Here is a 20,437-nt window from a genome sequence, read left to right on the forward strand (position 1 = left end):
AAATTCTAGAAATGGAGAACAGATTAATAGTTGTCAGGGGTTATGGAGGGCTGGAAGGAAGTAGGTGTGGCTACAAAAGTGTAACATCATGGATCCTTGTGGTAAAGGAAATGCTGTCTTGACTGTATCACTGTCAATATCTTAGTTGTAATACCATACTATAGTTTTATGAAATGTAATTATTGGGGGAAACTGGGGGCAAAGATACACAGGATCTCTAAGTATTATTTTTTTATTGTTTATTTATTTTTGAGAAAGAGAGAGAATGAGCAGGAAGAGGGCAGAGAGAGAGGGAGACAGAGTATATGAAGTGGGCTCTGCACTGACGGCAGAGAGTCCAATGTGGGGCTTGAACTCACAAACCATGAGATCATGACCTGAGCTGAAGTCTGATGCTTACCCAAATGAGCCACCCAGGCACCTCTGAGTACTATTTTTTATGGTTATATACGAATCTACAATTATCTCAAAGTAAAATCTTCATCTCTAAAAAAAAGAAAGAAAAAAATTGCCTTCGACTTCAGATGAATTCATTGTCCTTCCACATACCAGGCTAGTTTCAATCATTCGTTTGGCTCCACCTCCTTACTCTAGCCACCTCCTCCTCTATAGATACCACCACCACCAACAACAAAAACTAACATTTATTGGGCATTTGTTATGTGACAATTTTATGTGGTAGCTTTACACAGTAGGAACTTTACATATCTTAATTCCCTTAATCTTCATAACAGGTAACTTTGAGTTTTATTCTTCATAGGAAATAGCTTCAGACACCACTCTCTCTAGTTCATTCTCACCCATCCTCATCCATCCACTCCTTTTGTTTCCCTTCCTTTAATAATGAAGTATGGCCATTCTCCAGATTAAGGGCAATTCTTTCACTTATGCACAGGATCCTATTTTTTCAGGATCCTAACTCCTTCCAATATCCTTCTTGTATTTTAATGGTTTATTTATTTGGGGGGGGGGGGGGGCAAAAAGAGGAGGGTACAGAGGATCCAAAGCGGGATCTGCACTGACAGCAGACAGCCCTATTTGGGGCTTCAACTCACAAACCGAAGGATCAAGACCTGAGCTGAAGTCCTATGCTGAACCAACTGAGCCACCCAGGCGTCCTTTCTTCTTGTATTTTTTAAACGTCTGCTTTTCTATAAGCGCTATCCTGTCTGAATTTAGGTGTGCTCATGTCTCCTGCCACAGTTAAAAACAAAACAAAACAAAACAAAACAACCTTCCCCCAACCTTACTTAGCACCAACTATTCTCACTTTTCATAGCGACGGTTCTTAACTGTTCACATTGGCTTTAATTCCTAAACTTCCATTCATTTCACAATCCACCACAACTTGCTTTCTGCGTCTATTCTATGAAAGCTGACCCCTCCCCTTCATTTGACACACTACCCATTCCTTCATTTAAACTGTCTTCCTTACATTTTCTGACATCACCACCCTGTGAGTGTTCAACTTAAGTGACACAGGTAACCTAAGAAGAGGGAAACGAATGTAAAACAAAGCAGGGCATGTGACTGGCCAAGGAGGCAAAGGTAAGTGGAAATAGTTACTTTTTGAGACGGGCCTCCTGAGACTGGAAGACAGGGCTAAACCAGGTGTTAACACAAAGCCACCGTGACTTTTCACCCTTGCTTTCACCTTTCTTCCCTCATCCTTTGGGGGCCTGCAGGTACTCAAGGAAAGGTAGAGGGTTTTGGCCCTGTGAGAGGCGGCGGGGTCCGGTTTCGTAGCTTCGAGAAGGGACGGCTCTACCGGCGTCCACCGGTGGGTGATGCTCCCGGGCCGCCAGCGGAACCCGTCCGCGGGGCCGCTGTTGCAGCTCGGAGCGGGGCCGCCGGGCAGCGGACACGGCCGCGCGTGCGTGGGAGCGCTTCCGGCCCCGGTCCAGGCGCGAGCAGTCTCCCGGAGCGCCCTGACGCGGCGCGAGGAGCGTTGTGTTGACTCCGGGCTGCAGCCGCTGCGGGTCTCCGAGGGGCCCGAGATCGGCTCGGTATAACCTGCGGGCGGATCGGAGGCTGGCCCCAGGCTCCGCCTGCCGCTGGCGCTGAAAGGAAAGCTTGAACAGCCTGGGCTGGGTGTGCGCTTTGCTCTCCGCCTCCCCAGTCCAGCCCCGGCCTGCGGCGATGAAAAAAGGCGTGGGGGTGGGCGTGGGGCCGGGGATAGATGGGGGGGGGGGGGGGGGGGGGAGATGAAGGTTAAATGGGTTTCTCTGCAGATCCAGTGCCGGTAAATCCTGCGACCCCACACTTAAAGAAAAAAAAAATGAAGAAATTAAGGCTTAAGGAACTAGAAAGTCGCCTGCAACAAGTGGATGGATTCGAAAAGCCCAAGCTACTTCTAGAACAGTATCCTACCAGGCCGCACATTGCAGGTAGGGCGGCTGGTGACCAGGTCTTTGCTTCCCAGGGTTAGTCCCGTCTACTTACTCCATAATGAAAATGGAAGTTATTTGAATACAAAGAACGTCTAGAGGAATTCTGCTCTGAGATTGCATAGCACGTTAGAGAGGACTATTTTGACACTGCAGCTAAAGACAGCCCCCCCCCCCTTTATTGTTTTACTGTTTAGTTTTCTGCACACCCCTTAACACTGTCAGACATCATTTTAATGTTTGTTTCTGTCTTTATACCATAAACTCCTTGAGGGTAAAGAATTTCTCGGTCGTGTTCACACAATGAATGAATACTAGGGTTGGTAGCCAAAGAACTGAGTTTAACAAATCCAGAATAGGTGCTATAAGGATGAGGATGAGTTTCAATTTTTAATGACCCAGAATCATCAGTGTTAATGTAAGAGATTGATATTGGGAGTACAGGAGAAAACAGGAAAAAATATTCATATTTAGTAAATCTATTACCAGAGTCACTGAGGAGTCTTAGGAAAATTAATTTGGGAATCCCTGCCAGCTCCAACATAGTTCTCTTTCTAAGCAGTCAATGAAAATCAAGGAAAATACATGCATACCTGCACTTAACTCCAAAGTATTGTCAGAACTCCAAGCAAACTGGCACAAAACTGTGTCTGGGTTAAGACCTATTTTCTCAATTTAGATGACTTTTTTTTTTTTTTTTTTTTTTGAGAGAGAGAGAGAGAGAAAGACAGAGTATGAGTGGGAGAGGAGCAGAGAGAGAGGGAGACAGCACAGAGCCTGATGTGGGGCTCAAATTCACAAACTGTGAGATCATGACCTGAGTTGAAGTTGGACACTAAACCAACTGAGCCACCCAGGTGCTCCTAGATGACTTCTTTAATGTATTCTGGCTGTAGGGTTTCTTAGTGAAGTCTAATTTTTTTTTTTTTAATCCATGTTTCATACCCATGGTGCACCATGCACATGGATGTACTAATTCTTTGAGATACCAGCTCGAAGTCACTAACACCTGCAGCAGTAATTGGGACAGCAGTCAGACTGCAGTATCCCTCTAATTGTGTTTTTCATAAAACCCCTGGATCCTAGGGCATCAGTGATGGCCAGTAATTCTTGCTGGGTTCAGATAGCCACAGGGAGATATCAGTGGTGTTACTCACGCTTAACTTTTAGTATATATCCCACATCTTTGTGTATTTGAAAGATTGCTTTCTGATCTCAGCAGCTTCCGCTGTGCTCCTCAGTTCTCTTATTAGTTCTCATTAGTAGATATGCATATATATCTGTAGATCATGAGTATATGTGTCTAAAAGCTATATTGTGGATATAGGACTTCTCCTTTCCCATTCTATCTTGAACTTAGGGTACCTGTGTTCTAGTAACAAACTTGTTGCCAAGAAGTTCTGTGCCATTTTAATGTTAATGTTGTTCAATATTAGTGGCTCCCAGACTTACAGATTTCACAGATCAGTAAAATTTCAAAACAGTTTGGAGACTGACACAGGGTTGCCAAGTTGATATTTTGACAAAGACATTTTTTAAACTTATTTACATTTCAACATCAAATAAAGAACTAATGTATATGTGTGTATGGCAATGTTTTGAACAGGCTGAGGAAAAAACATTTTAACCTTATTTTTCTATTTTATTTTGAGTTTTGTCATTCCTGGCATTGTCAGCAGAGTAGTTTTTGGGAGCCACTGGTGTGCATTATTGTTCTTTATATGTTTTTAAAAATAATCTGGAACACCATTTGGGGAAGAATAATGCAAAACAAGAAATTATGTTAGTCATTTACATGAATTGGATTTTGGTCATCAACTTGCTCTTATTTCCTAATATGTTTTTTATCTTTTAGCGTGTATGCTCTATACAATCCATAATACATATGATGACATTGAAAATAAAGTGGTTGCAGATCTAGGATGTGGTTGTGGAGTTCTTAGCATCGGAACTGCAATGTTAGGAGCTGGGTAGGTGATCCCGTATGTAATGTTTGGGTATAGGATGGCCTTAATAAGAAACATAAGTAGAATTAACTGATTTATGAGACTCTACAGTATGAGATGAGGGGAGCAAGAATCTGATACTGAGTACATTATGAATGAGCAGAACAACAACAAAAAAATTAAAACACAAAATGGTTAACAGCAGCTATCAGATGCCTCCCTTATACACACCTCAGTTTCCAACCCTTGCCAGGTTGGGAAATCATGCTGTTGAAAGGCAATACTCACTCTTACTTTGCCAGTTGGGTTAAAAAAGTATATGGTTTTGATTTTGTCATTGTTTTGACTTGGGAGCTATAAGTAGTCACTCTTTGTGTTTTGTATTATAGGCTGTGTGTTGGATTTGACATAGATGAAGATGCATTGGAAATATTTAATAGGAATGTGGAGGAGTTTGAGTTAACAAATGTTGACATGGTTCAGTGTGATGTGTGCTCATTATCTAAAAGAATGTCCAAGTCATTTGATACAGTAATTATGAATCCTCCCTTTGGGACCAAAAATAATAAAGGTTAGTAACAAGAATCATGTGTACTGCTGTATTTGTAGAAAAGCAAGTTTTAAAAGTCATTTTCTTATTGATTGGGCTAAATGATTTTATCACTATTCATTAAATAAACCATCTCTTACCTATGTAATTAGTACAATTTCAGTTAAAAAAAATTTTTTAAATGTGTATTTATTTTTGAAGGAGAGAGTGTGAGTTGGGGGAAGGGGAGAGAGAGAGAGAGAGAGAGAGAGAGAGAGAGAGAGAGAGAGACACACAATCTGAAGCAGGCTCCAGGCTCTGAGTTGTCAGCAGAGTCCAACACGGGGCTCAAACTCATAAACCGCAAGATCATGACCTGAGCCGAAGTCAGATGCTCAACTGACTGAGCCACCCAGGCGTTCCATACAATTTGAATTTTTTAATGCATGGCTAGGGAATCGAATTTTTCGATCTTTGTTTTCATCTATTTGTACTAATAGTCTTTTTATTCATTTACTATTTATACTGTGCTTTCAAGAATGACTTACCTAACCCTTATGAATGATTATAATAATCCTGTAAAGGCTGTTATACTTTTTTTTAAATTTTTTAATGTTGATTTATTTTTGAGAGAGAGTCAGAGTGCAAGCAGGGGAGGAGCAGAGAGCAGGAGATACAGAATCCGAAGCAGGCTCCAGGCTCTGAGCTCTCAGCACAGAGCCCAATGTGGGGCTCAAACTCATGAACCATGAGATCATGACGTAGCCAAAGGCGGACACTTAACCAACTGAGCCACCCAGGCACCCCAAGGCTGTTATGCTTCTAAAAACCTCTTTTTGATGCCTTAACACATGAGGGTTTCAACATGTATCCATTAGTAACAGTGACGGACTCTGGCTATTTATTTTGTGTATGCTTTGGGCAAGGAGGGTAGGAAGTTGGTAAGAAGATATGAAAAGTTTTCCCTCCAGCCCCCATCTGATTCTGATTACTATTGTTCCTGTTCTCTTCTTCCTTGAAAGCTGTTAATTTGGAATATTAAAAGTTTTACTTTAGCCTTATTTAACCAAGATAGTATAATTCTGGTTTTATTCTATCAACTTTAAAAGATATTTAGATATTTTACTTATTTGTATCCTGTCTTTTTGAAGGAACAATTTGAAGTGTCTTTTGGAATTTGGAAAAAAAAAGTTTTTAATACCTGGTAGTCATTTAATCTTTTATTTTGATAACAGATATATAATGTAAATAGGAGCTTTTTCTATCTTAACAGGGACAGATATGGCATTTCTGAAGACTGCTTTGGAAATGGCAAGAACAGCAGTGTACTCTTTACACAAATCCTCCACTAGAGATGTAAGTTCAAATCATCATGATATTGTCAATTTAAAATTCATGACAGTGTTTTTAAGGATTTGTTGTGAATACTAATTACCAAGGTATCTATTTCTCCTGACCTTTATAAACATCTGGCACTTAGAAACTGAATTTTCCCTTTAAGTAGCTAGCATTTGTGATTAGCTTTCTCCCAGCCTTACATAACTTCTTTTGCCACAGATTTGCTCAGGCAGGAACTGGTACCAGGAAAGAGACTTAAGAAGTGTGGTATAACTACAGTTATAATATGTCCTAGTTAGCTAAGTCCTGGTACTCCCATTGTCCCTTTGTGTGCATGAGGGAGGCAGTAAGACCTGATTTTTAAGAACACTGAGCCTGGAGCTAAACTGATTTGAATTCAGAACCTACCTCTTCCATTCTTCTTCTTGCCAGCATGTAACATATGGGAGTATGTAAGATGTATTCTAGAACACTGGGTATATTATCTATCAATATAACATAGTGATCAAGGACACAGACTGTAGAGCCAGACTGCCGAGGTTCATATCCAGACTATGGTTTCCCTGTGTTATCCTGGTCAAAGTACTTGAATTTAGCTTTCTTGGTCAAAGTACTTGAATTCAGCTTTACCACCTATACTACTGTACTCACCGCTACACTTACAGTATTGAAATGGCTTGGTTTCTTATTTTCAAAATACTACCCATCCAGTTGAAAAAATTTTAAGGGTCTAATGAAATATAAAAGCTTGAAAACTCAATATGAAATATTATCAGTAAAGCAATTTTCAAAAACTTATTTTAAAAATCATCTCACATTAACATGTTATCTTCAGCATATTCAAAAGAAAGCTACAGAATGGAAAATCAAGATAGATATTATTGCAGGTAAGACAATTTTTTAAGTTTTTCATAAAACAAATCTAAATCCTAATTATTTAAGGACAATATATATCAGCCCAACCAGATTTTGTATATAGATGCTGAGAAAAGATATCATAGAACATGTTTTCAGTTTAGCAAAATTCAGTTTAGGTGATGGGTAATAGGTAATGGGTTGGAAATGAAGCAAAGGCAGGGTAGAGTGTTTGGCTAAAACTGTCTCAATTTATGCATTTTACTGAAAATTTATAATAGCACCCAACTATTTGGTCACACCGGGCTCAGAACAATATATAGCATCGTAGTGACTTAAGAGCTTGGGCTTGGAGTGGGTCAGACCTGTGTGAAATCCATTCATGGAAAATACCACCAGATTATGCCTCATTACTTTTTTTTTTAATTAAAGTTTTAATGTTTGTTTACTTTTGAGAGAGAGCACGCACATGCACAAGCAGAGGAGGAGCAGAGAGAGAGGGAGACACAGAATCCGAAGTAGGCTCCAGGCTGAGTTGTCAGCACAGAGCCCTACTGGGCGTGTAAACTGTGAAATCACGAGCTGATGTCAGATGCTTAACCAAACGAGCCACCGAGGCTCCCCGATTACTTTTCTATTTCAATTTTCTAATTGTCCCTGAAGTCAAAGAACATGAAGCTTTTTTCTTTTAGTGGGGGATAGGATGTAATCATCCACACTGTAAATGTTTGACACATTTTTATTAATAAATTGGGTAATATTCACAAACATCAAATGGGCAGAACCTGTAACTAGGAGCTAACTGTAAATCCAAATAATTTGGAAGGCCTGAAATAAGAATACAATAGGGGAAATATCTTTATTTGATAATAAACTGTCCAGGATTAGCACTGTGGTATTAACCATGTAACTAGATCAGGTATTATTAATAATAATTAGTAATGTAATTATACAGTCTTCCTATTTACCCAATACTGTCATTCTATACCTAGTTTAAGGTATTAGAATATGCAACCTGGAGCACCTTAAAACAATTCCACATATACCAAACCACTGCCTTGCTACTCCAAATGTTGTCCTCAGACCATACTATTGACATCACTTGGGAGAGGAGTCTTGCATAATTCTAGGGTCCACCCAGACTTACTGAAATACACATTTCAAAAAGATTTGATTTGAAGATGATTGACTGCACATTAAAATTTGAGAGCTGTAGCCTCTAGAGTTAGAATTTATGTTGGGAAACGTGAAGAATAGGCTGTCTCATTGCCATCCCTCTAAAAGTGTTAAGTTTGGAGAACCTACGTTATTTCTTAGATTATGAAAAATGGATTTTCATTTGAGAGCTTAATAGGAAAATAATTACTTACTACCAATACTAAAATCCAGAGAAGAAATTAAAAAATAAGCATGATTATGATCGCCCGCTGTAGATTATTAGGAAATTAAAAATAGAAAGGTACTATCTCTTTTGTTCAACCGTTTTGGTTTTTAATGTTTATTCATTTTTGAGAAAGAGTGCTAACGGGGAGGGGTGGAGAAAGAGGAAGACAGAATCTGAAGCAGGCTCCAGGCTCTGAGCTGAGAGCGCATAGCCCAAGATGGGGCTCAGACCCACAAACCATAGATCATGACCTAAGCTAAAGTCGGACACTTAACCGACTGAGCCACCCAAGCACCCCAACTGTTCCCTTTCACACTCTTCCCCATAACCTCAAATTATGGTATAAATGACCAAAATAACAAAAATGCCAACCTCAGTTAGCCATAGCTAATCTCAGGGAAATAGCAAGTCAAATGTTCTCCTTACCAGGGTTAATTTAAGTACTTCCTTAATTTTTTGAATGTATGTATATATGTCAGGGGTGGTAAATGTTTAGAAATGTAATTTTTATTCTTAGATGACTTTTGTTTTCTAGAGTTGCGATATGACCTGCCAGCATCATACAAATTTCATAAAAAGAAATCAGTAAGTCTCTTGATTCTGGCTTATCTACATTCAGTACTGAAGAACTTTTCAATGAGTGTTTCCAGTGTTAACAAGTTGCCCGAGTACATACAGAAAGCCAGCAGGAGATAGAATAATTATCTATGGGAAAACAGTTAATATTCTGGTTTAAGTAAATTCTTTCTCATATGCTTTAGACACAAAAATAAAAAAAACTAGGTTTTTGCTTTTTTATATAGTACATATTTTATTAGTTTGTACTAATACATTCTCATATTACAAAGGCAATTTACTGGAAAGATCTTTTGATATTTAAATCATTTGAAATAACACAAACAGAACTATACATTAAAAAAAAATCCTCATTTGTATAACAAAAAAGACAAGTTAAACAACAAAAAACTTTCCTTTCTTACAGGTGGATATTGAAGTGGACCTAATTCGGTTTTCTTTTTAAAAGCGTCTAAAGACAAAAGCAGCTTAAAACCTAATTAAGATGAATAAAAATTTTTTTTTTACTAAACTACTGGTCTCCAGCACCATTTTCTGTTTTCTGTTGTTTTAATGCAGGTTCCTCTTCTTTGTCTGTTTCTTCTCTTGCTCTTTTTGCTGGTCCTACACAATAACAGAATTTTTGTTATGTTCACTATATAGGCATTACTCTATTTTTTTTTTTTTTTTTCAACGTTTTTAATTTATTTTTGGGACAGAGAGAGACAGAGCTTGAACGGGGGAGGGGCAGAGAGAGAGGGACACACAGAATCGGAAACAGGCTCCAGGCTCCGAGCCATCAGCCCAGAGCCTGACGCGGGGCTCGAACTCACGGACCGCGAGATCGTGACCTGGCTGAAGTCGGACGCTTAACTGACTGCGCCACCCAGGCGCCCCAGGCATTACTCTATTTTAATACTGAGCATAATTATCAAAAATAGTTCTGTTTAAAAACAACTTCCCAACACCAATGAGAAGGCTTTTCCTTTAGTACAGATCTTCTGCTCTCTAAACTTATCTTCCAAACATCTTTTGTTTTCTACTTGTAAAACAGGATAACTTGTGTAAAATCACTGTCCAAGAATGTCACTATACAGAAGTTGAAAAACCCACATTGCTGTCCTTTCCCACAAATAATTTCTCATGAAAGTACAAAAGGACTTAGAAAAACTTACCGGATGCACCATTTTGATCGTGTTCATCATCACTATCAAATTTTGTTTTCTTGCCCTGAAACTGTACTTTTCCTTTAGCTGACCCAGTCTGGGCAGCTTTATTTCCCTTTCCCTTTCCTTTAAATCTGCGACCTATAGAAACATAATGAGAAATCCATTAAGAAATATTTTAAATCTCTTGTCAGTGTCTCTGAACAAGCAAATGAGTTAAAATAACCAATGGTCAAAGACAAATCGGAACTAATGACCTTTTGACTTCCATTTGTTTAGAGATTCTTGTTGATCTTCTATGATTTTTTTCAATGCTTCTTTTTCCACATCTCCTTCTAGTACTTCCCACGTCACTTCTTTGTTCCTTAATTGTAGGTTACCATTATTTGCATCTTTGGCTTTATCCAGTGCTTCCTTAGCTTTTTCTTTAAAAAGAATTATCCCCTATACCAAAGACAGACAATGAAAGCCACACCCTTAAGGTTTTTTTTAGATCCGTAGTTAATTCCTTTGCTCGAGTTATTTTTCCTACCTTGCAAATCTTCAATGCCATTACCAGTTTCAATGAATTTTACTAAACTTCAGGAAGGAAGTTACTACAAAACTCGTAAGTCACTAATATCAACAGTTATTCATAGTATAATTCAGAAAATATCAGACATCACATCCAGTGATGGCAGTAACAAAATGGAAAGTAAATGAGTAAGTAAAAACTATTTCATAAACACATTAATTAAAAAATTATTTTATTTCTACTAATGTTGTCTTCTAAAAGATAAGTTTCGGGGCACCTGGGTGGCAAAGTCGGTTAAGCGTCTGACTTCAGCTCAGGTCATGATCTTACGGTTCGTGGTTTCGAGCCCCACGTCAGGCTCTGTGCTGACAGCTCAAAGCCTGGAGCCTGCTTCAGATTCTGTGTCTCCCTCTCTCTGACCCTCCCCCACTCATGCTCTGTCCCCCACTCTCTAAAGAAGTAAACACTTAAAAACTAAATAAAAAATAAAAGTTTCTATGATTTTTAAACTGATTGCTAAAAAGCACATGAATGTTTCCAAACCTCTTTTGCTCCTCTGACAAAGTCTATCCATTTTATTTCACCATGACTTGAGAAAAGGATGTGCAAATCCTCTCTACAGGTCTGATCATCTAACTCCCCTGAAAACTTCAGCAAGCAGCCAATCTTCTCTTCTAGAGATTTCTATAAAAACATACAAAGCAACAAAGAGGTTTCTTAAAAGCAACCACAAACAGCTTAAACCACTCTATACCTAATACATGGAAAAGGCTATAAATTAAAATGCTATTTTGAAGTAGTTTAACAGTGCATTTTCCTATGTCATCCCTTGTTCCACAACAGCTTGATTTTAACTTAATTTCTTCAACAAGTAATATTTACTTAGGTATATATGTTAATAAATAAATCTAGTTATTAAGTTACTTCTCTAGATAAATCATGATTTTAGGCAATATTACTGGGCTATGACTTTCATACAGTAACAACTATAGACATGCCTCAAAAAGTCCTCACTTTTTAGTTTCATAAATTTGAATTAATGATTTCTTTGGATACCAATAATACATACTTACCATTTCAGCATGTTCTGCTAACTTTTGTTTTTCTTCTTGCTCTCTACAAAAGAAATGTTAGTTAGAACGTTTCCTTTTACTGCACGAAAAAATTAAATCCTGATAAAGTTAACCTCAATCACGATCACACACTGCTTAGTAATCAAAGCCAGTCCGTAAGTTTTCTGATTGTTCAAGGCTGGGATGCAACACAATGTGGCCCCCAGATTATCAAGGCAGCTTAAGATCTCAATGTTTCACTAGCAAAAGAAAAATCTACTGCTACTCATTTCAGAACTCATCATCAAGCGCCACTTCCCAGAACCATTAACTCTATCCCTGTTAAACCTTTAAGGAATTAAAATGACTGGCTCAACGTACTTACTGTTTAGCTCGTAATTTAGCTTCCACTTTATTTTGCTTTCTTTCTTCATTTTTTTTTGCAAAGTAATCTTCCCTAAAGAACACAAAATATAGGGACTGAGTTCATGAGAACAAAGGTAAGATGCAAATTATTTTGAGTGATTTAAGCACAGGAAGGAATGTTACATTTTCTATCAACATAATTACCTAAAAATTCAAAAGATGTCAAGGAAGTTAGTTATTTTAATAGCTTTAGTAAAAACCAATTCATATTCCATAAAACTTACAACTTTTAAAAGTCTACAACTCAATTTTTTCTTTTTGTATATTCAGAATTGCACAACCATCACTACCATCTAATCTCAGAACAAAAAGAAACCCAACACCATAATAATCTCACACTGGTTTTCTCATTCATGTGTAGGAAAAAAAAGTAAACTAGAAGTTATGTAAATTCTTTAATGTTTCATAGAATTTTCTACAGTGTTACTTTCACAAAAGGAGAAAATTCTACAATCTCTGAAACCCAAGAGTAAGATCTATTATGAAAATTACATTAAACAGTACTTTTGAGGGTTAACACTGATTGCACGATTCATCAGTTTTCTCTAAGTACATCAGATTTAGCACATGGCATTTGAAAGACTGCGTAATGAGAAAGTAGGGGACAATGGCCTAACTTTACCACAAAATGCTCTGGTTTGTCCCAATTTTTGACACATACACACACACTAAAGAATGTGGTCCAGAGCACCTGGGTGGCTCAGTAGGTTAAACCTCTGACTCCTGATTTCGGCTCAAATCATGATCTCAGACTGAGCCCCGTATTAGGCTCATCCTGAGTAAGGAGCCTGCTTCAGATTCTCCCTCTCCCTGTGTCCCTCGTCCTCCCCTGTGTGGGCACTCTCTCTCAAAAACAAAAACGTGATCCAAATCCATATTAAATAGTCCTTTGTACTAACAAATATAGACATGTATAGACTATGAGAACTAAGAACAGACTGGAAATTGTACAGGGATTGATTCTCTAACCACACCAAAAGCCCAAATTTTACTATCTAACTTGATTATACGTTTTAGATGCAAAATAAGTACTAAAACTTAATCTTTATTAACTGCTAACAGTGAAAAGGTACTAAAAAACACTTAAGGTCTCAAAGGACTAGTAGTTTCCACTGAGCAAATGTCAAGTATTTATCAAGGAATGCCCAAAGATACTAAAAATATTGTCCTTACAGGAGATGCTATTCCAAATTCTATATGCCAATGTGTCAACTCCATATAACTAAGCAGCCAAAAGAAACATCAGCATAAAGACTTACTTGAAAAGTATTAGCAAGTCTGTGTCTTTATACTTCTGTCCAGGGGTGTCAACAAACTTCTTAGCAGATTCAATACTCTCAAACACAACAAATATTGATCCCTACGAAAAGGGGAAGAAAACCCTTTTTAAAAAGGTATGTCCCATATATTTTTCAACTAGATTAAGTCTGTTAATATCATACAACTGTACCTTAAATGCTTTGTGCAATGTTCTTCTCATCTGAATATTTAGTACTTGACCTTTATCTTCTAACCATTCTTTTATGTCATCAAGGGTTGCATCAGTTGGGAAGCCTTTCTGTGAAGAGTAGAAAGAAATGGACAAATGACTTCTCAGGTAAACAATTTATCAGAAATTCTGACTCATTCTGTCTTGAAACCAAGCCAAGGATACACATATCCATCTCCCTCTGTCCCTTAAATGTTTAACAACAGCTCTAGTTAAGAGCCACTGTACTCCAGTGCAATAAAAGTGACTAATTTAGAATTTGCTTCAAAATAATCTACTTGGGACAGAGATAAAACAAGATTAATTGTGTGTTAATAACTGAAGTTGGATAATGGTACATTATACAGTCAATCTACCTTTGTAGGTCTGACATTTTCCAGGAAAAAAAAATCTACTTAAAAAAATTAAGATGCTAAAGAAAATTACTATCAAGATTGGCTATTGATAAATAAGATGTTGATAGGCACTGGGTGCTTACAACATGCCCAAGATTTTGTACAATGGTATATAAGGGTTTTTTTCATTTAATTCTCATAATAGTTCTATAAAGTAAAAAATATTCTCCTCGTTTATGAAGATAAGGCTTAGACAGGTTAGGAACATTGCTCAGGAACACACAGTAAATGGTAAAGCTATGATTCCTGAGTCCTTATCCTTATCCACTCTACCAAATGGTTTTTCTAAATAAGATATATTTAAGATATAATTAAGTGCGTTGTTAAAGGCCTACTTACAATATACACAGATCTGTTTTTTACATCATTCTTATATTCATCAGTCACTTCAGGGAGGGGTTTGCTTGGAGATCTTCTGATTTTAGTTTTATCTTCACTTATTTCCATGAGTTCAGCCTTTGATTTGCTCAATGCTTCTACTATCACATTAAAGTCTGTTGTTAGACGGTTTAACCTAAAGAATATATATAAAAGGATCATAAAACTTCATAGTAGCACTTGTTAACAGAAAACTCTAAAGATGATTTTAAAAAGGTTTTTACCTATTGAATTTTATCATTATCTCCAAAGGTACCCAGCCTTCATCCAGTTTAATCTGTTCCTTTAAAAATTTGTCCCGTGGCAAATTGAAGTCACCAAAATAATACTGCAAGATAATTACATTATATTTCAGAGCACTGTATAATATTGACTCCAATTCTGAAACTGTTTTTTTTTAATTACCATTACATCACCATGTTCTAGTCTTTAAAAATACATGTCATAACTTAAGAAGCAATAAACATTGTCTCCCAAATATACTATAATGAAACACTTACAATACAAATTAAAAAGATAAAACCAAAAATTTATTACTGAAACAATGTAATTAGCAGATATGTGAATAGACTATAAAGTCTTTAAAAACACAGTTAAGGATTTAGTATATGAGAAGCCTCTTGTTTCAAATCAGTGTGTGAAGAACAGATTGTTAAATAAAAACTGGAATAAACTGATTAATCTCTCTAATTTTTAAAAGTTAAAAAAAATAGGCAAGTGTTTAAGCATAAAAACACTATTTCTCAGTATAAAAGCAAAAAAGTCAAGAAAACTATACATGGAAAGACCCAGGTATGACTACTTGGAATGCCAAAAGTAACTAAAAAGTAAAAGACAAAGAAGTTTGTTAATAATTCTTATAAATCAAGGGTGAAGAAAAAACTCTGAAAACCCTAATAGAAAAATGGGTAAAGGACATCAAAAAATTACTAAGAATGTAATATAAACATATAAAAGTTCAACCTCATTATTAATCAAAGAAATGGAATTTAAAGCAATTAAATAACACTTTTCACCTAACAAACTGGCCAAAATTCTAAAAACAGGAATACCTAGTACTGGCCTGAACACAGACAAATGTAAACTGGCAATAAGTATCAAAGGTTTTAAAAAATGTGTATAACACTTGAGCTGGAACATCTCCTTATCAGTGAACATATTTACCAAGATTTATATATAAAGATACTCATCACAGAACTCTTACAGCTAAAAAAAAATAGAAATACCCTACGTCAAACAGGGGACTGGGTAAATAACTGAGGACACAAAACTTTACTCCCCCAAAATGCATCCATGTGTGATGGGGAAAGGGAAGGAAATAAGAATTGTGTTAGTGTGAGCATTGACCACAAAGTATGAAGGGGTATTCATTAGGTTTTTAACTTTGATTAGTGCAAGAGAACAGAATTTGAGAGGTGGCAGATTGTGGAAGGGACATTATTAACTCTGTCTATACACATCTTTGTACTTTCTAAATGATAAACTGAAGTTTGTAATTTTTCTTCACAAAATTATAATGAAATTAGTACAAAAACTTGTAGCACAGGATATTTTAAATGGCAGAGAAGTGCAACTTAAAAAGTTCTGAGAATTGCAAAAACCACCAAATAATATGATCTGAAGTTCCTCGGTAAGAACAGAAAACATTAAGATATAATTTCCCACAGAGCCATTATGGACACTGAAAAGCTTCAATTTAAATATAATACCTAAGTTCAAAAAAATGCTGACTGAAAATAGACACTCCCTCTCTCTCTGCCCCTCCCCTGCTCTTGCTCTCTCCCTCTCAAAAATAAACATTAAAAAAAAAATAGACACTCTGTTAAAAGTTGTAACAGCCCAGAACTTAGCTTAATTGAGCAGACAAATCTACTAGGACCTTCAAATAGATAAAGTGTTATTTAACAGAGAAGTTGCTTTACAAAGAATTTTTACTTTATTATGTGCCAGGAACTCTTCTGAGTGTTTTACATTTTATTAACTAATGTAATCTTCACAACAACCTTAGAAGGAGGAGGGTACTATTATCCTCACTTTATAAACTGGGGAAGGAAAACAAAAAAGTAACATTAGTCTATAATGCTACCTTTTGAAAGGTTTGCAGGTCTTGGATTTCATAAACTGATTTCACTAATACAAAACTCTACACTATTGTGAGTTCATCTAATTCCAAGTATCAAAGACAAACCAGATGTTTAATACTCTACACGAAATGTTTAATAGGTCAGCATAGTGAAATTAAATGTTCCTTCTGTATTTGTTTTGAGGCTCTACATTTCCTTTCAAAGAAAGAGCGCATTTTTGCAATTTAATATCACAAGAATCCTACCTCAATTTGATGACAGATTTTGGCCTCGAGAGCAGCCATTTTTTCATTATCACCATTTTCAGCCATTGTGGCTATCTGCAAATTTTCCCAAATTGGCATAAAGAGGTTATTATTTTTTTTACATACCACTCAAGACTAGAAGAATGTTTTAAAGTTATCAATTATTTTCTAAAAAAAATCAACAATTTTTAATTTTACAGTTTCAATTTCTCTACTCAATTCTCAAATTTCAACAAAAGAATGTTGGAATAAATGATGGAACATTGAAAAGGATAGATAATCTGCAACCCTTTCAGTAAATCACGTTTCTATCTCTATAACAAAGCAAGTAGTTATCTTCACTTAGCTGATCAAGAAAGCACTGGGCAAAAACTCCATTCAACTACTTACCAACCATGTCCAGCTTTAAGCAGATCACCATCTGTCAGTATATTTCGATCCATCTCAGCTCTATTTGTTTGGCGTGGGTTGCACGTCTTTTAAAATTACTCACAGCTGACTTACCAAAAACTTTTCAGCGAAGATTAAGTATCATAATGATACTTGAAAAAATCACATATTACCATCAGGGTTAGATTAAAATCTGTATGTTAAGGAACACGTGATAATTTAAGAATCTGGGGGCACTAAAATAATGTTAAGCTGGGGGTATGCCCCCGAATTCACCAATATATTGGTTAGCCTTATAGCCAGTTTCCTGTTTCACTTCCCTGACGTTGGCATTGAAGGAAAAAGTGAGGTTGTGAGGCTGGTTTGCTAGGGAGCACAAACCAACTTTTCTGACTTCAAATGACTTGTCTCCAGTGCTCTATTAAACCACCCAGTCATCCACATTTACAAAAATATATTTGCAAGAACTCATAAGGATAGATGCCACTAGCTGACTCTAGTGAACTATCTTTGGTACACTTCTTCAAGTTATCGCTTTTCACACTGTAACTGCTATGCAGTAATCTGGATGCACACTGGAAGCTCCTATAATAGGTATTTGTATGGTGCCATTCCACTACAAAATTTGCTCGATCTTATGCATTGTTTGCCGACCACAACCTACATTCCTAAATTATTACCATGATCTAGGGTCCCTTACAAAGCAAAGGATGAAACAGAAAAGAACTGTTCCGTCGTTACAAGACTTCTTTGGCCTACCCAATTTTGAAACTTCCGTTTCACAAGATAATGTACAACTAGAAGTGAAATATTACCTACACTTTCTCACTTCGCACAGAATCCTTGACGTGAGTGAACGAGGGACACTAAAGACCCTAGAGAGGTGACGCTAGAGGAACACCTGCGGCCCCCATTCCCCGACCTCCAGTTGGTCCCACGGGATCCAAGGGCGCCTCCGGCGATTCACCACAGCCAACCACCTCAGAAACTGAAAACACTGCCCGAAACGTCCACCTTCGGCGACACCGAAACACGGAGAAGATAGGAAGTCGAAGACGCAGTGGGAATGCCGGCAGCCTCCATCCAAAGAACCCGCCTGAGTCCAGTCCCAAAGCAACCACTGGCCCGCTCCGACCCCAGCACGTGCGGGAAACCCCGGTTCCTGCATTCCTCTCGGGCCAGCTCTGCACCTCGCCGGGGCCCGCGCCGCTCCGCGGCCAGCCCAGCGCGCCGCCTCGGGCTGCGGCCCACGCGGCGCTCGCCCGGAACATGCGGACCAAAGTAGTGGACGCACCCGGCGTGAGGCAGAAAGGAAAGGGAATGCGCCGCAGCCACGCAAAGCATATCCTTTTGTACTTCTCTTTTGCCACCCTGAGTTGCTCACCTTTAAGGTCCCGGTCCCACAGAGCCACGCCACAAAAACACTAACAGCGACAACAACGTCTCCACTTCCCAGCGCCGCCGGCTGGCCTACCGCGCGTAAGGAAGATGGGGGCCTTCCCGGCAGCCCTCGCGGCCCAAGTGGGCGGAGCTTCGGGCGGCTGGAGCCAGCGCCGCGTAAGGAGTATGCGCGCCGGCCGTGGGCTCCCACGGCCCGCGAAGTCCCGCCCCCTCGCCAAGGAGATTGGTTTGAAGTGTCCTGCAGGGTGGTGGAGAGTGTTAGGGTAAATATATATTAAGTATTTCTAGACCGGGTTTGTATCTCCGGTACTTACTTCGGCGCTTCATGCGTATGAAGTTTTGGCTTTTTTTCAGATTATACTTCTCAAAAAATTTGTTTTACTTGATCCGTATATATATCTAAACTTTATCGCGTTGTGATAGTTCTCAAAAAAATGGCAAGTGAAATTTTTAAAAATCAGGGATTCAGGAACCTTAAGGTTGAGAAAACAACAGAGTAGAGCGTTTAGGAGCTGGGAATCTGGAATCCGATTGCCTGCGCTCAAGTAATGGCTCTCCTTGTTTACAGACAAGGGGACAATTTACTCAGCTTCTCTGTTCCTCATGTATCAAGTGGGGCCAATGATAAATATTACCTACTTCATACAGTTGTGAGTATTAAACGTGATACAACATGTTCCTTACTGGGAACTGCTTGGCATATAGTAGGAGGAGCAGGTGACGTTAATTTAAAACAAACAACGTAATTTTAGAAGACCAAGATGCCATCTAATGCAGAAATCTATTACCTCTGCTAGAACTCTTTTCTATTAGTATACTTTTTGCACGATAATATAGTCACTAACGGAGTTTTTTTCTTGTGAAGGAATCTTTATTTTCCCCTCAGTTTTCTTGAAAATTTGAGATCCCTAAGTGATCTCAGGGCTTTTTGGCAGTCCCAAAATAGATCAAATATATTTATTTGGGGGGAAAAATGCAGTTACAGATTCAATCCAGACATTGCATCAAGACGATGAGAAAAAAATTAGGTATACTCAGGTAATTTTAATTCAAATTAATCAGGTTCTCTTTTATTCACTCATCAAGTTCAGTACTTATCTAGTCTCTACTTTCTGCCAGACTTAATTAAAAAGTTAATTTTCTTTTTTGATCAAGTCAGTGAGAATTTAGGTATTTAACAAAACACATCAAATATGTGTCAAAGTACTCTCACTCATCCATTCAGCACACTGTTTTATTACATACCTACTAATGTCCTGGTATGGAGCTTAGCACTGGGAATAAAAAGACCAGACTCTGCCTAGAAACAGTGGCACCTAAACAAATGTAACTGCTCCTTTATGCCCTATAGTGTCTGGGTAGAACTGCAGGTACAGTCTACTTCGAGAAACCACGTTTACTGCGGGACATTTATTTAGTGTTCCTATTGGGTCCCTAGTCCTTTAGTCTCTCTCTCCCCTCCCCTCCTGCTTCTGTCTCTGTTCTTCCCTTTCTCTCCCTACCCCCTCCCTCCCCTTCCCTCTCTCTTCCAGAGGCCAAGCTTCCTGGCTACACAGCTGCAAGCTTCATTTTTTCAGAAAAAGCACCGTGAAGACTTTCTTGCTAATATCCACCTCTTTCATAGCTTAACTTTATAGGATAATATACTAAAAGACCATCTCTTGGTACCTACATTGACATAGATGAAATTCATACACACAATGCTGAGTTAAAGAAAAAAAAAACTTTTAGAAGAAATCTAAAATGCCACTTACAGTGGCATTCAACACATACAATGGAATTTAGCCTTAAAAAGGAAGGGTATTCTGTCGTATGCTACAGCATGGATGAACCCGAGGACATTGTGCTAAGTGAAATAAGCCACTCATAAAAACACAAATATTATAGGATTCCACTTAAATGA

At 38.0% G+C, this 20,437-nt stretch overlaps 2 protein-coding genes across 4 annotated transcripts; one reads left to right on the plus strand and one right to left on the minus strand.

Moving 5' to 3' along the window:
- The first annotated feature begins 1,890 nt into the window (after positions 1–1,890).
- Positions 1,891–9,519, plus strand: METTL5 (methyltransferase 5, N6-adenosine). Of its 3 annotated transcripts, none has more exons than XM_060621576.3 (8): positions 1,891–2,093; positions 2,232–2,387; positions 4,243–4,357; positions 4,723–4,904; positions 6,136–6,218; positions 7,036–7,087; positions 8,975–9,024; positions 9,422–9,519. In XM_060621576.3, the coding sequence occupies exons 2-8, from the start codon at positions 2,279–2,281 to the stop codon at positions 9,458–9,460; spliced, it is 630 nt and encodes a 209-aa protein (XP_060477559.2). In that variant the 5' UTR covers positions 1,891–2,093; positions 2,232–2,278; the 3' UTR covers positions 9,461–9,519. The 3 variants fall into 3 exon arrangements, with proteins under 3 accessions (XP_060477559.2, XP_060477558.2, XP_060477560.2); XM_060621575.3 differs by having other exon boundaries at positions 1,891–2,006; XM_060621577.3 differs by lacking the exon at positions 7,036–7,087 and having other exon boundaries at positions 1,891–2,006.
- On the minus strand, positions 9,224–18,637 carry SSB (small RNA binding exonuclease protection factor La). The gene is made up of 12 exons (XM_060621573.2): positions 18,518–18,637; positions 16,744–16,818; positions 14,639–14,742; positions 14,376–14,550; positions 13,603–13,710; positions 13,412–13,512; positions 12,112–12,183; positions 11,748–11,790; positions 11,218–11,358; positions 10,418–10,604; positions 10,170–10,301; positions 9,224–9,618 (listed from the first exon to the last, which is right to left on the minus strand). Exons 2-12 carry the CDS (start codon positions 16,807–16,809, stop codon positions 9,527–9,529), a joined length of 1,221 nt encoding a protein of 406 aa, XP_060477556.1. The 5' UTR covers positions 16,810–16,818; positions 18,518–18,637; the 3' UTR covers positions 9,224–9,526.
- Positions 18,638–20,437: the final 1,800 nt, after the last annotated feature.

This window comes from Panthera onca, chromosome C1, assembly GCF_046562875.1.
Source record: "Panthera onca isolate mPanOnc1 chromosome C1, mPanOnc1 haplotype 2, whole genome shotgun sequence".
NCBI lineage: Eukaryota > Metazoa > Chordata > Mammalia > Carnivora > Felidae > Panthera > Panthera onca.